Genomic DNA, 15,007 nt, shown 5'->3' with positions numbered 1-15,007 from the left:
CACTTCAATTTGACAGAAGAGCGACATTCTAATCGGTCACAGCCCTACTGTAGTTTCCCCACTCTTCGATTCTTTGTAAGGACGCACATGCATTCACGCCTCCCCCCCAAGAGGCAGGCACATGGGTGTGGATAACATTTCATTTGCTCCAGTGCTCTCTCCGTGGTTTTAATGGCGTAGTGTTCACAGTGCAGGAGATGGAGAGAGGGAGTAAAGATAGCAGGAGGGTTGTATTTACTGAGGGGTTCGGGTAGCTGGTGTTTCCCTGCTTGTTAACAGCCGTGTGACAAGGGGAAGTGGGGAATGAGGAAAAGGTCTGGTTTACAGGTTTCTAGCAGGTTACAGGTTTCTAGCTCAGCTAACAAACCCTCTGGGAATTCAGGGGTGGGGGGGGGGGGGTTGTGGGGGGGTTCCTGTGGTAATCAAGGAGAGAAGGGGATGGTGACCTGGTTTGGTGAGGTTAATATGTTTAAGCCCTTCTCTAAACAACTTACAGAACACACACATACACACACACACAGACCCCCCCCCCCCTCCCCGACTCACTTTTGCATTTGACCAGAGCTAGACTTCAGCCAGGCGCCATAAGCCCCAGCAACAGGGCTCCCATCCAATAAATCCTCGTCCTTGATCCCTGATGATGCCTATATGCTTCTTACCCATATATTCCCTTTATGTCCTTGCCCCAACTCAAGCACGTATATCTTCTGTATTCCCTTGCTTATACATGCACATTCCTCCTGGAGGTTCCCTTTGAATTATAGTTTAGAAACTCGACTGGTCGATATAAATAAACACTAAAGCTCCAAGCCACCACTAAATTTATCTGGTCAGAAAGCGCATTTATATGCCTTCATTGGCTGCCAGCATCTGTTTTGGTCCTCTTGTTGACACCTGCTCTGCAAGGCCCCTCTGAGCAGAGACCCCAGGAGGAGCCATGTGGAGAAAAGATCAAAACGAGAGAGAGGAGGGGGAGAGAGAGGGAGAAAGAGAGAGTGAGAGGAGGGGGAGAGAGAGATCAAGCGAGAGTGAGAGAGAGAGGGAGAGAAAAAGAGAGAGCAAGCGAGAGTGTGAGAGAGAGAGAGAGAGAACAAGAGAGAGAGAGGAGGAAAGGGAGGCAAAGGAAAAAAAAAACAGCCCGCACAAAAACTTCATACTGTTAACAGAGAAGAGAGAAGCACTTGACCAAGCAGAGAATGCGCTCGTCTCCTGGGGCGCCCCTTAAAAACATAAACAGAGCATCTGTCTCCGTGGCGACCCTGTGCTGAGTGGCTGATGAGTTGTCTTTGGCTCCTGGGCGCAAAGGGGCCCATCCACTCCAGCAGAGTGGCCAGCAGCGTGGGTCCGAGGAGCGCCGATGTTGGCCACGCTGTGGGTGAAACGAGGGGTATGGAAACAGCAGAGCTGTACGTGCAGTAGCTCGCGTCCCATTTCCAAAACAACCCTTTAAACGCGGATTTATTTACGAGTAAATAATTGGGCAGCTGGGCACCTTTAAGCACCACATGTGGGGATTCTGCTGAAGTTGCCTCCGAGTAGTTTCCAGACTCGCCAGAACGTTTCTTGGTGTTCTGCCCACGCCGTCCCGATAGTCATCCAGGGACGGGGAGCTGGTTAAACACACGTGCAAACACACAAACACACATTGTTCTTGGGCCAGTGTGTTTGTGTGTTTGTTCCTTCACGGACAGGGCACTCACGTTTTCCAGTTTCAAAGGGAATTCGAATGCATGGCCTCATCTGCACACATACGCTGTCCATTAGAACAGCAATTTATTTGCCTTTAATGTATACAATCAACCGGTCTGCTTTGGCTCTCTCCAATTCACCTTCCATCTAGTTGGCAGCTGCACCCGATGAACTGCAACTTCCAGATGTTGGCATCTGGCGTCATAATTAAGACTCACAGTAAACCCTTGTAAACACTTTCACACATTAACATTCATTAGTGTCACTGAGATGCTGCTGGCTTTTACATGTTCTGAGGGAGAGTTAAATATTTGGTTTCCGAGCTGTAAACATTAAAATTGATGTAAGGGTTGGACTGAGATGAAACGCTTGTTTCAGGGCAAAGCACTATTTATTTGTGTGCTAGTGTGTGTGTGTGAGTGTGTGTGTGTGTGTGCTTCTGTGACAGGGTTGGAGTGGTTCAGTGGACCTTAGGAGTCATTAGCCCTGACCAGGCCTGACCATGCCACACTAGCTAATGTAATAGCCCTAGCCCACACTAGCCCTAATGTATGTATGCATGTGTGTGTGTGTGTGTGTGTATTAGGCTGAGGTTGCTGTGGTTGGCACTTTGTTGGGTGGTGGAGGGTGGGTGGGGCTGTGTGAGCCGTGGGTGGGGTAGCAGCACCCACTCCACCGTCCGCTAGACTCCAGCACAGCTGGGAATTTACTCAGCGAGCTTTATTTCCTCCCGCCACATTCCGGCCTGTCAGTGGGGCCGCACCCCCCCCCACCCCCCTCTCCGACCACCTCAAAGATCCAAAGAGTTCCAGGGGGCACTGAGCAACATCATCTTCATCAGACCCACCTGTCCATCTTCGTCCCAGCGCAGTCTTCACCAATGCCCCCCCCCCCAACACACACTCACACCCTCCGTCCACGTTGCTATAGGAACCTGTTGCTTGCATGCCAGATTAGCCAATTATGTCTCGCGCTCCCAGGTGCTTGGTTTTTTTCATGGTATTTCTTTCTCAGTCATTTTGAACCCATTTTTCACGTATGACAATTGTCATGCTACATGTACAAGAAACCTGATCAGGCATTCAAGGACATTCCCTTACCCCCTATGTACTTTCTGTTCAGGTCCAAGTGTGCTCTCGCGCCTTGTGCCCAGCGGGCAGACTGGCAGTCTAAGAGGTAACCAGCATCAAGCTTTCAAAATATCATAAATCTGAACATCAATCAATGAAACAGTGCGTGCTGCTGTGCATCTCTGCTTTTCCTCCTGGCTGTAAACAAACTACTTAACCTTTGCCAGACTGTCCTTTTGGTGTAGGGGCTTTCCTTCCAATTCTCCATGCATGACAAGCCTTGATTGATGAAGATTAACGAATCCCAACTGTGGAGCTGAGGGCTCAGCATCCTCCAATGCATCTCAATTTACATAAGCTGGCTAGTCAAACTCTCTTCTCTCTCGACCCCCCCCCCCCCCACCACCAATCTCCCCAGACCCATCCTGGCATTATGGATCCCCGGGGTATCAAGAGCTGAAGGCAGAGGTGACCGAGGTACCTGTACCAACACCTGCATACATCGAGGTTGGCACAGGTAAGAATGGCACAACATATCCCGCTACACCTTTGTCTAGGGTGCCCTCCAAAAGCAGTATAGACCCTTTCAACAATAAAAACAAAAACAATGCTTGAACGTTCTATTTGGTTCCCAATCTACTTCCTCTGCATTAAGATAACATATGGAATGTTAAAACGGAAGCCTTGTGGGGCCAACTATGATGCTGATAATGGAACTCTCTTGAAAGGGTGTATAGTTCCATCATTTTGACCATATGCCTCAGTGCTGAAAGGGCACATTCCCCTTCCCAGCTCCACTACCATGCCCCCAGTGTCCCCTGAAATGACACGGCCATCTAACCACTACTCCTCTGCTGACAGGACAGGCACATATGAGGGTAAATAGTTAGTCAGGCGTATAAATAGTCTTGTGTATGTTTAGCATCGCGCTCGGCAGGACATGAGGATCATTTGCTGAGACCCTGCTGCTAAACAAACACTGTAACTTTTAGGGTTTTCTCTCCTCGCCCACCCCCCTACCCAACACCCCTCTGAGCCATGCCAGACCCTCTCCCTTTTCATACCTTCTGGGGGTATTTTGAGCTGTGGCACCAAACACCCCTGATCATTTGCCCTGGCTGGTGAGAAGGGGGCAATGGTGGAGGATGACCCTGACATTTCTCAAACTACACTGCGGGCATATTTTACCTCAGATCCATTCCCTCTGTGTAGGGTAGACTAGTGTTATTCTGTCATAAATGTTGAGGCTTCTCCCCTCCTTAACAGTACGGTGTCTCCATCAGGTTGTGGTGAGCTGGTGGCCATCGGGGAGCCTGTGACCCACCGCAAGGCCGACACCATCGCCGGCAAATACGGCGTGTGGATGCAGGACCCCGAGGCGGTGGCACCGTACGGCGCGGGCATGGTGTGGCGCATCGACACAGTGGGCTCGGAGGTGCGGCAGCTCTTTGGCTACGAGGACACGGAGCAGTTGGCGCGCGGCTACCCCACCAAGGTCCTGCTGCTGCCCGAGGCCGTGGAGAGCACCGGCGCCACCATGTACCGCGGCTCGCTCTACTACCAGCGCCGGCGCAGCCGCACCCTGCTGCGCTACGACCTGTCGTCGGAGAGCATCGCCGCCCGCCGCGACCTGCCGCACGCCGGCTTCCACGGCCAGTTCCCCTACTCGTGGGGCGGCTACACCGACATCGACCTGGCCGTGGACGAGCAGGGCCTCTGGGCCATCTACAGCACCAACAAGGCCAAGGGGGCCATCGTCATCGCCAAGCTGGACCCACACAGCCTGGAGGTGCTCAAGACCTGGGAGACCAACATCCGCAAGGTCACGGCGGCCAACGCCTTCATGATATGTGGCCGACTGTACACAGTGGCCAGTTACACAGCGGCGGAGACCACCATCAACTACACCTTCGACACGGCCACCAGCCAAGGCAAGGCTCTGTCGGTGCCGCTAAAGAACAAGTACCGCTACAACAGCATGATAGACTACAACCCGGTGCAGAGGAAGCTGTTTGCCTGGGACAACTACCACATTGTGTCCTACGACGTCCGACTGGGCAGGCAGCAGTAGAGGGCATGAATCTCCCTAGATGACAGGTCACACATCCACAACAGTGATACATTAGTACAGTAGTGTGCAGCAGGCATAGTGTACAGCAATACGCCCTGAAAAAGCAAACCATACACAAAAAGTCACACATCATTACAGACCATGTATGTCACAAAATACATACTAAAATATATATTAAGTAGGCTAGTATTGATAATATGAGATAAATATGAGTATTTAAATAACAAAGACCAAATTTAAATAAACACAAAGGATACATTACTGATTTCAAGTCAGCCCCAGGATGAATATTTCTACACCACACCTGCTGGATAGTTAAGCTTGTGAGAGTGTGTTGTGTACTAACATACCCCTTAGTAAGTACTAGGCTACTATGTTAGTCGGATGTCCGGTTTGTGTGCTAATATGTTTGTTTTTGAAAGTGTATAGTAGTGAGTGTGGTGCCCCCTGCAGGCGATTTGTGTCAGTGGGAATTTTTATTTTTCTCTCTCGGTGGCACGGTCCACATAAAGAACATTTCAAGAAAAAAATATTTTTCTACTTTTGCTTGTAAATCTTTTGTTTTGTTTGTGTTTTCTTATGTGGCACTGAAAAGGGATTTGAGAGGGTAAGGAACAAAACACATATCTTTTTTTTTTTTAAATCCTAAAGAACAATAGATTTGTCACTGTAGGAAAAAATTCACAAATATCTGGCAAAGGAAACATAGTTGGAAGCAAGTGTCTCCCACCACACAAACATAAATGTCAGCTTCTTCCTCTCTCAAATCCTGCAAAAATGTTTATTTTATGATAATCTATCTATACAATTATGATGAGACTGCTTTATGCCTCTTGTTGTATTTCAAGCATAAATTATGTACAAATGCATTAAATAAAGATTTTCATTACCATGCCAATGATGACTCTGTCTATATCTAGTTTCACAGTGCCTAATAAGACTCGTGCCCCAGGTGGTCAGAAATAATGACTATTAAGTGTTAACTGACTTTCTATAGGCTACTGAACAAAAAAACTTAAGTAGCCTATATCTTTTGTAGTAAAAGACATAGGATATAAAAGGCTTAGTTTTGTGCACACATCTTCACCGTTGCCAAGATAATACAGCACCTGATTATCCTGGGAGAACCCAGGTGTGGCTTATCAGACCATGCTGATTAAAAGCATGATAACTGCACAGACGTGCCTTGGACTGGTTGCAATAACAGACTCCTCCTAAATGTAGTTTTTAATCACACAACACAATGCCACTCATGTCTTTGTTTGCTGACTGATGGCAATGTCCACCAGATCTGTTGCCTGAATGACAACTGAATGAAAAGAGGACATGTATTTGTATACATGACATGTATTTTACCATAAATAAATAAATATCAATTTATACATATTTATTATAATTATTTAAAAATATATCCTTTGAGTGCATGTAGGTTGTAGACCATTGATGTCAGCTAATAAAAACCTAACATGTTTATTCAGTATAAATCTATAAATAATATAAATAAATATATAAATAAATCTCATATTAATACCTGTTGGATTAACTATTTACAGGGTTCCTACACATTTTCCATTTTAAAATTCCATACTTTTTCCATACTCAAATATTCAAACTTCTCGGTAGATTTTTCTGACCATATTCTAGACATTGTCAATGGAGGGTTCTTTTAGCATTTGAAGAGCTGTATAATGTTTATTATTAACTTGTTAGCCCTCAGAAAACACTTGCCCATTGTTGGATACTTCTCATTGGGGAAGTGCTGTGTTGGAAGGTGCATCCACATTTTTAGTTCTCTGTAGATACAGCATAGCCTACATATGTTGGAGACTAGTGCACTGCTGGCAGAGGCCTCACCGTAATCAGTATTATTTGTTTGCAATAAAAGTTTATCAGATAATGCAGTATCCATGTCTTGGTAACTTTTACAAAATCAAAAAAGTCTACCAGTGTTTTAGCAGAAAATAGCAGAGCTACGCAAACATACCAGTGCACAATAGGGCATGTGCATAGAACAGGGTTTTTTGTACCAAAGTCCCCTTGTGGGAGAGATTTTTTTCTGAGGACCCCCATTCAATTGTATCTTGATGATGTGGACTGACAGTTAAGCTAAACAGTACTCAGTTCCTACTCAGTAGGAATGGTTCATTATGACCTGAGTGAAGTGATTAAGCTTAGTACTGTAGATGCAATAGTCTGGAAACACAAATATTTCTCCATACCCTTGTTTCTTTTTTCCATACTTATCCAGACCTGGAAATTACTCAAATCAAATTTCATACTTTTCCAGGTTTTCCATACTGCGTAGGAACCCTGTATTTAAAACCTACACAATAACATCTTCTTTCAGCATAGAAAGCTCCAGGGGTTTTCCTGGCGTCATCCTCTCTCCCCGGACGTCCTCAGTGCAGCTGAGGTCACCACTCAGCAGTCCCAGCCTGGGTAATTGTAGTGCAGTGGCTACTCACTAGCTGGGTCTGATTGTGATTGCTGTGGGTTATGGTACAGGATAGAGAATAAACACTACAATCAAGATGGCACAGAGGATTATATTGCCATTCATTCGTTCACAGACCAACCCTTACATGAACCCAAGACGCAGTCAATTTCACCAGAGCTAATACAAAGCGGAAACAAGCACTTGTGTTTTGTGTTGGCTCCGTCACATGAATATATACAATATATGAAGCATTTCAAACGAAAGGCCTTTCTGTGTAGCATCAGTAGGAGAATGCTGATGTGAGCAAAAATTTGATTAGTATCTTAGTAAAAGAGACGGGTGTTCTTTTAACAGCATATTATTTTATTAGTTTCTGTAACCAAAACAAGAGAATGTAAATAAGACTTACATATTTTAATACAGCGATTTAACCCCTGTACAAGTAAAACAAAAAAAGGAAAAAAAAAGGAAAAAAAAAAAAGAATCAAACCAATCACTACCCCTCCATCCACCCCCCTTCCACCTGTTGCATTTTCTCGTTCCCACTGTGGGTGTGGGAGGCCTAGCCAAATCACTACAAGGGGAGCGCGTAGCGCCCCTTTTATGACGAGCTCTCCGTTGCCGTCAGCAACGCAGGACTAACGAGGCAGAGGGGGGTGGGCGGGAGAGGCCAGGCCAGAAGTCTCGTCACAACAGAAAATAAGTCCTTTTTTTTTTGCTCAAAACACACTTTTCACCCTTCAGTCTTGTGGATGCTAACTTTCTCTTTATCGTTTTTAATCAAATGTCGCTCTCTCTCGCTCCTGTTGCATTATCCCACAAGCTGATGTTTTATCTAATCAAAACAAAACTAAACAAAAACAAGGATAAATCAAAGTCTTGACTGCTTGCCCTAAGCCTTGACCCATTGGGCATCTGATTTGTTTTGTCGGGAGGGCCAAGATCCGGCTTTTCAACACGGCCAGCAGCATGGTTGGGTGTAGCGTCGTGGGGGCACAGTTAAGGTGAGAGAACACTAGGATCGGTGGAGGGTGAGAGAGCAGCATATGTGTGTGTGTGTGTGTGTGACAAATTACTTTTTTTTTCACTCGTTCTCATCACCACTGGCCTGTGAGCCAACAGGAGTATGGGGATTCTTGACACCCTAATAACCGTTTAACAAAATTAAATGAAGGAAAAGACAAAAAAAAAAAAATCAAAAAATCAAAATCACAGGATGCTTTAACTTCCTGTTTATTGAGCTGATCTGTAATCGAGTTCATTAAGAGTGTTCTAAAGGATGCATGTCGGGGGTGACCCAGCATTGCCTAAACCTTTGGCTAAAGGTAAGATATCTTTCTCTTGCCCGCACACACACACACACACACACCTCTTCATTTTCAAGCAAAACCACTACGGAGCAGAAGGCAGGAGAAAGGGTTCGCAGTGGAGACTGCAAATCATCATTCCACTAAACCAAATCACTTTAATGGCTGCGATTTCACATTTTTCCTTACCAGGAAGAGGAAAAAAGAAACTGCTTTTTAAAAACAAGCTCCTGGTTACTGCTCGTTTTGAACTCCTGGATGTCTGTGTGTGTGTGTGTGTGTGTCTGTGTGTGTGTGTGTGTATTAAAACTATTACACAATAAGAATGTAGGAGCATACATGTAGGTGCCTGGGTGGAGGCATGCGTGTGTGTGTGTGTGTGTGTGTGTTTGTTTTGTGAATAGGACTTCTTCCCTCTCTTGCCCTTTTCAGCATGTGATCAACTGCACAGCTTGAAGAAAAAAAAGGGAGGGCAAGAGACAACAACAAAACAACTACAGTGACATCTATTTTAAATAAGACTGGCTGCTTGACTACTACAAGGAAACTTTTTAACAGAAACAGCAGCCTTCCCCTCCCGCCCTTGTACAGGGGATTCTCTTCGAGGGGGTGAAGGGGAAAAGAAAGTGAATGCAAAAGATGGGAAGGAAAATCAATTTCGATATGACAATCATGAACAGCAGCAAATTGACTTCTTTTTTCATCTCTGCGCCAAACTTTCACTTCACACACTCTCTCACACACACACACACTAACAGGTGGGTGTGTAGTGCTAGTCACCTCTAGATGCGAGGCAACAGGACCTTGCGAGCAAAGAGGCAGATCTCCATTGTGGGAGGGTAGGGATGGAGAGGAGAGGAGAGAAGGAGATGGAGGAAGGGAGAGGAGAGGAGAGGAGAGGAGAGGGGAGGGCAAGACGAGGATAGTGCACGCACACCGTACCCCTCAGAGAGAGAGAGAAATAAAAATCACGCTCATTTAAAGAAACAAATAAAGAAAAAGAAGATGTGCAGCACCCCAAAACCCAAACCACCCCCCTGCCCCCCATTCTAACCCCTTCCCCATCTCTCTATAGGGTGTGAGGTGAGGGGGGTGCGTGGGCGTGTTTGCGTGTAGAATTTCTTCTCTAGATCCACATATGCCATCTAATCTGTCCATTTCATTCATCAATCCGTCTGGCTGTCAGTCCAACCCTCCCTGGTGGCTGGGGGCAGACAAGAGGCCGCATGGCCAGGCGTCGGGGCGTAGGGGGCGCTCTACTTGCCCTCCTCTGGCTTGATGGACTGTGGCTTGATGGGTCCGGTCCGTATTGGCTTGGCTGCGCTCATGGCGGTGGGCTTGTCGGCGTCGGAGCGCTCCGGCGGGCCGCCCTGGTGGTTGGGCGCCACGCTGTCCACAGGCTTGCCACCGGCCTCCATCCGGACCACGGGCTTGCTGACGGCGGCCTTCAACTGCTGCTGCTGCTCCGAGAAGAACTTGTGGGTGGACTGCAGTACCTCGGCTCGCTGCTTAGCCTGGGAAAGGGACGAGGACGAGTAGTTTATGAGAAATCAGTACAATTACACTGTACGCTTACTGTACTTAAATACTTACTAGTACAAATGGGTAACTAAACGTGAGCAATGATGGCAACAATAGTAACTTGTATTCCAAACCAATCGCTATACAGGATGGCCTGTGATGTAGTGCATTTTAGAAAAACATTGACAAAAATAAAAAGAACAAAAAAAAAGAGAAAGAAAACAGCATCAAAACCTCACATCTCTTCACATAAAAACCTTGAAGCCACCCATCTTTCTTACAGTTTTCATCCAGGTTTTGATTAAGGTGGGGATCACATTGGCCAACGGCAAGCGGCAGCAAGAAGCGTAACGCAACGCTCAGACCATAATAAGTTCTCTCTCGTTCCTAAGCAACACAAACGGTTTGCCTAAACTGACAATTGAATACGCTCGTGTTGGGCTTTTGAAAGTTGAACCAAATTCAACGCTCAGCTTGTACAACGCTAGTGTTACGCCAGCATTGCCACCGTTCCGCTGCCAAACATTAGAGAACAATAGGAAACCTGCCGCTGGCCAGTGTGATCGCCACCTAATGCTGGATGTGTGCTTGCTAGTGTAATTTGTATTTTAGCATATTCTTTATCTTCTACTGTCCTTATTGCTTAGTTGTGTTTTTTATATTATATACTTTTAATTACTTTTTTCTGCTATTAGTGAATGTGTGTGTGATGTCTGTATGCTACTGAGACCTTGAATTTCCCCTGGGGATCAATAAAGTATCTATCTATCTATCTATCTATCTATCTATCTATCCATCTATCTATCTATCTATCCATCCATCTATCCATCCATCTATCTATCTATCTATCTATATCTCTCTCTCTCATCTCACCTTGAGGTCCTGCTCTGCGGCCTTCATTGCGGCCTGGGAGCCCCGTGGGGCCATGGGAGGTCCAGGGGGCCCCCTGGGGGGGTGCTGGGGCCGGGGGTGAGGCATCAGGCCGGTGTTCATGGAGGGCGACACCAGGGGCCCCATAGGGTTCCGCTGCATCCCTCCAGGGAAGGAGTTGGAGTGGCCAGGCCGCACGAGAGGAGACACCAGGTTGGGCTGAGACAGAATCTGGGCGTAGCGGAGGGGAGAGAGGAAAAGAAAATAAGTAGTGCTTAAGTAGGCTACTTCACCACAACAACAACAACAACAATCCCCTCCTTAGCACTATTGAGAGGGCGTTGCTCTGCCGAGCACGAGGAATTGTGCCAGTAGCATCGCCGGTTCGAATCCGGCTTGATGCCGTGGCTGCCGTCGTCACGCGGTCTCCCGTTATCCTACACATTTTCCATTTCAAAATTCCATACTTTTTCCATACTCAAATTTTCAAAAACTTCTTGGTACATTTTTTGTTTTGTTTTTTAAGTATATTTTTTGGGCTTTTATGCCTTTAATGCGACAGGATAGTGGAGAAAGACAGGAAGTGAGTGGCTGGGGGCCACGGTACATTTTTCTGACCACATTCTAGACATTGTCAATGGAGCGTTCTACTAGCATTGTCAATGTTTATTATTAACTTGGTAGCCCTTGGATACTTTTCGTTGGGGGAAGTGCTATGTTGGAAGGTGCACTCACATTTTTAGTTCTCTGTAGATACAGCATAGCCTACATATGTTGGAGACTAGTGCACTGCTGGCTGAGGCCTCAGAAATCACCATAAACAATATTATTTGTTTGCAATAACAGTTTATCAGATAATGAAGTATCCATGTCTTGGTATCTTTTACAAAATCAAAAAAGTCTACCAGTGTTTTAGCCGAAAATAGCAGAGCTACGCAAACATACCAGTGCACAATGGTGTAGGGCACTTGCATAGAACAGGGGTTCTCGATTTGGTTTTGGTACCAGGGTCCAATAAGTTCAAATAAGTATATATACACTTATACTTATACTATACAACAACAACAACGTGACCCACAAACAGAAATGTAAAAGTCCGCTTTCAGAAAGTAAAAGTGCTGCCATGTATTGGTCCTGCCTGTGCACTTAGCACAGGCGATTTCACTGATTAGAGGATGTACCTGGCTTAAGAGTTGTGCTGATGAGAATCAGCTGATTAAGTGAATGGTTGGAACAGAAATGTGGCAAGACTTTCACATCTCTGCAGGAGAGTGTGTGTGTGTGTGTGTGTGTGTCAGCTCCTTGGCTGCAGCAGTGTGTGTGTGTGCGCTGTGTGTGAGGTGGTAGGCTGCAGCAAAGTGTGTGGGTGCTGTGAGTCAGATCCTCGACAGCAGTGTGTGTGTGTGTGTGTGTGTGTGTGTGTGTGTGTGTGTGTGTGTGTGTGCTATATGTAAGCTCCTTGACTGCAGCAGTGTGTGTGTGGGTGCTCCACTCCTCGCTCACCTGTGGGTTGAACTGGCCGGGGAAGGGCTGGGCGATGCGCATTCCGCCGGAGCCCGACTGGAACTGCTTCTGGTACAGCATGCTGTTCATCTTACTGGACTGGCTGCTGGGGCTGGTCGAACTCGCCCTGTCAACAACACCATCAACGTTACATTTACTGCCTTTAATTCCACCGTCAACAACAACACCATCAAAGTTACATTTACTGCCTTTAATTCCACTGTCAACAACACCATCAAAGCTACATTTACTGCCTTTAATTCCACCGTCAACAACAACACCATCAACGTTACATTTACTGCCTTTAATTCCACTGTCAACAATACCACCATCAAAGCTACATTTACTGCCTTTAATTCCACTGTCAACAACACCATCAAAGTTACATTTACTGTCTTTAATTCCACCGGCAGTGAAAAACAAACATATTCCCAAAAGCTTCATGGGTACAGGTTTATATGCTTACAGGCAGGCTACACTAGACACGCAACTGAAGCGACCCGTTCCCAGAGTGTCTGCTACAACAATTAGCTTCCAATATAATCAATGGAACTGGCTACACCAGACGTGATGGCGGTGCGCACATCTAAGTTTTACACGCTGTGAACGGAGCGCTTCAATTGCACACCCAGTGTAGCGCAGCTGCTGGAATTGGAATATGCAGGGAATTCAGATCTGTCCAAAGAGACCTGTACAGTACATGTTAATGGCTCACTGTGCTCTGCAGAATGAAATCTCTATGTACATAATGTATGTGGTGTGTGTGCGCACACACACACACACACACACACACACACACACACACACACACACACACACACACCTGTAAGGGCTGGAGGTGGGCGTAGTGCTTCGTGCGCTGACAGGGGGCGTTCCGGGCTTTACGTCCATTCCACTGCCAAACAGCTTCAGGTCCATCTCACACATCTGCACACAAGAGTAAAGCAGTCAGGGACAAGGTGAGTAAAGCGGTCAGGGACAAGGTGAGTAAAGCGGTCAGGGACAAGGTGAGTAAAGCGGTCAGGGACAAGGTGAGTAAAGCGGTCAGGGACAAGGTGAGTAAAGCGGTCAGGGACGAGGTGAGTAAAGCAGTCAGGGACAGCAGTCAGGTGAGTATGCATTCACACTTGTGACAGGTGTGGCACGGAAGGAGGCCTCACGGTCTAAACATCATCCAATAAATTTGGAACCAGAGTGTGACGACATCTTATTTTTAAGTTTATTACCAAAGGTCAGCACCTCCTTAATAACGCTTTGTTGTGCGTTACTCTCGGTCAATAACGCAATAGCTGCGATGATAACGAGAAGGTGTGTGTGTGCTATATGTAAGCTCCTTGACTGCAGCAGTGTGTGTGTGTGGGTGCTCCACTCCTCACTTACCTGTGGGTTGAACTGGCTGGGGAAGGGAAGGGCTGTGTGTGTGTGTGTGTGTGTGTGTGTGTGTGTGTGTGTGTGTGTGTGTGTGTGTGTGTGTGTGTGTGTGTGTGCGCACGTACCTTGCTCGAGGGGGGCATCATGCTGTGAGTGTGAGTGTTCTGTCCGATGAGGCCGCGGTAGCTCTGGTTGGTGGGGGGCTGGCGGCTCAGGCTGGGCGGCTGCGTTTGCGGGGGCGTCGGGGGCAGAGACTGCGGCAGGGCCAGGAGAGGCTGCCCACCACCGGAGCCAAAGTTGGGCAGAGACAGCTGAGAGCCTGGCAGAGGCACCGTCACCTGAACATAGCAGCAGTTATGGAAGATGAAGTGGACTGTTTGTATGCTAAAGGTTTGTTGCGCACCAAACCTTTAACAGGTTTTTTGTGCAGTAGGCCGATGGTGCCAGCGTTAAATGACACCGAAGAGTATTTTCTTTGGAACTAAGTAAACAACTGCATTTAAAACCTTCCAAGACGGACGTGTTTGCTGTACTTCCAAAAAAGATTTGGTAGGAGTTAACTGTACACATTTCATTTCACTGTTTGTTATTAAACTAGCTACACTAGACATGCCCCTTGGAAATCGGAATCGGAAGCCGGGCAGGGGCACTACTACACCACTAGCACGTGCCCCAGTAAATAACTTAAGGTGTTTAACAAGCTCCTGTTGACTCTTTGGCAACATATCATCATCATCAGATTGGACTGTGCTCCTGTATAGACCCTTTCAAGAGAGTTCCATTATCAGCATCATAGTTGGCCCCACAAGGCTTCCGTTTTAACATTCCATATGTTATCTTAATGCAGAGGAAGTAGATTGGGGCCCAAATAGAACGTTCAAGCATTGTTTTTGTTTTTATTGTTGAAAGGGTTTATGGGTCTAGTGACACGCCGGTCTGCGTCTGCGTCTTCCACAAACCTGCTGTAGTCCGGAGCTGGGGCTCTGCGTGGAGCTGTAGTAGCTGTTCTGGGTGTGCTGGTGCTGCTGCTGCTGCATCTGGCCCGAGTACAGATTTGAGTGCTGGCTCATCCCCTGACGCGCCTGGCACAAAGCAAACAATAAACGGACAAACAAACAAACACCACATTACAAACAGACTACACAAGACAGGCAATCAGCTTCCTCAA

General features: G+C 46.7%; 2 protein-coding genes across 16 annotated transcripts in view; one reads left to right on the top strand and one right to left on the bottom strand.

The window, feature by feature from the left end:
* Positions 1-5,728, top strand: part of myoc (myocilin) — a 7,070-nt gene extending 1,342 nt beyond the window's left edge. The window contains exons 2-4 of one of the 2 annotated variants that reach the window (XM_076279034.1): positions 2,812-2,865; positions 3,178-3,276; positions 4,043-5,728. In XM_076279034.1, coding sequence (XP_076135149.1) covers positions 2,812-2,865; positions 3,178-3,276; positions 4,043-4,830 — 941 coding nt within the window. In that variant the 3' untranslated portion in view covers positions 4,831-5,728. The remainder of the gene's footprint in view (positions 1-2,811; positions 2,866-3,177; positions 3,277-4,042) is intronic. The other variant, XM_076279035.1, reaches the window with a different exon arrangement.
* A 1,881-nt stretch (positions 5,729-7,609) lies between these two features.
* Positions 7,610-15,007, bottom strand: part of prrc2c (proline-rich coiled-coil 2C) — a 39,627-nt gene continuing 32,229 nt past the window's right edge. For all 14 annotated transcript variants that reach the window (XM_076279019.1, XM_076279025.1, XM_076279026.1 and 11 more), the window contains exons 28-33: positions 14,799-14,921; positions 13,965-14,177; positions 13,292-13,395; positions 12,469-12,595; positions 10,969-11,196; positions 7,610-10,088 (exon numbers count right to left, since the gene is read on the bottom strand). In XM_076279019.1, coding sequence (XP_076135134.1) covers positions 9,831-10,088; positions 10,969-11,196; positions 12,469-12,595; positions 13,292-13,395; positions 13,965-14,177; positions 14,799-14,921 — 1,053 coding nt within the window. In that variant the 3' untranslated portion in view covers positions 7,610-9,830. The remainder of the gene's footprint in view (positions 10,089-10,968; positions 11,197-12,468; positions 12,596-13,291; positions 13,396-13,964; positions 14,178-14,798; positions 14,922-15,007) is intronic.

This window comes from Alosa pseudoharengus, unplaced genomic scaffold (genome assembly GCF_046254945.1).
Source record: "Alosa pseudoharengus isolate Yale_2024_CS ecotype anadromous, Long Island Sound unplaced genomic scaffold, YU_APseudo_1.1 YU_APseudo_1.1_scf_11, whole genome shotgun sequence".
NCBI lineage: Eukaryota > Metazoa > Chordata > Actinopteri > Clupeiformes > Clupeidae > Alosa > Alosa pseudoharengus.
This window is presented reverse-complemented; position numbering and strand designations above follow the sequence as displayed.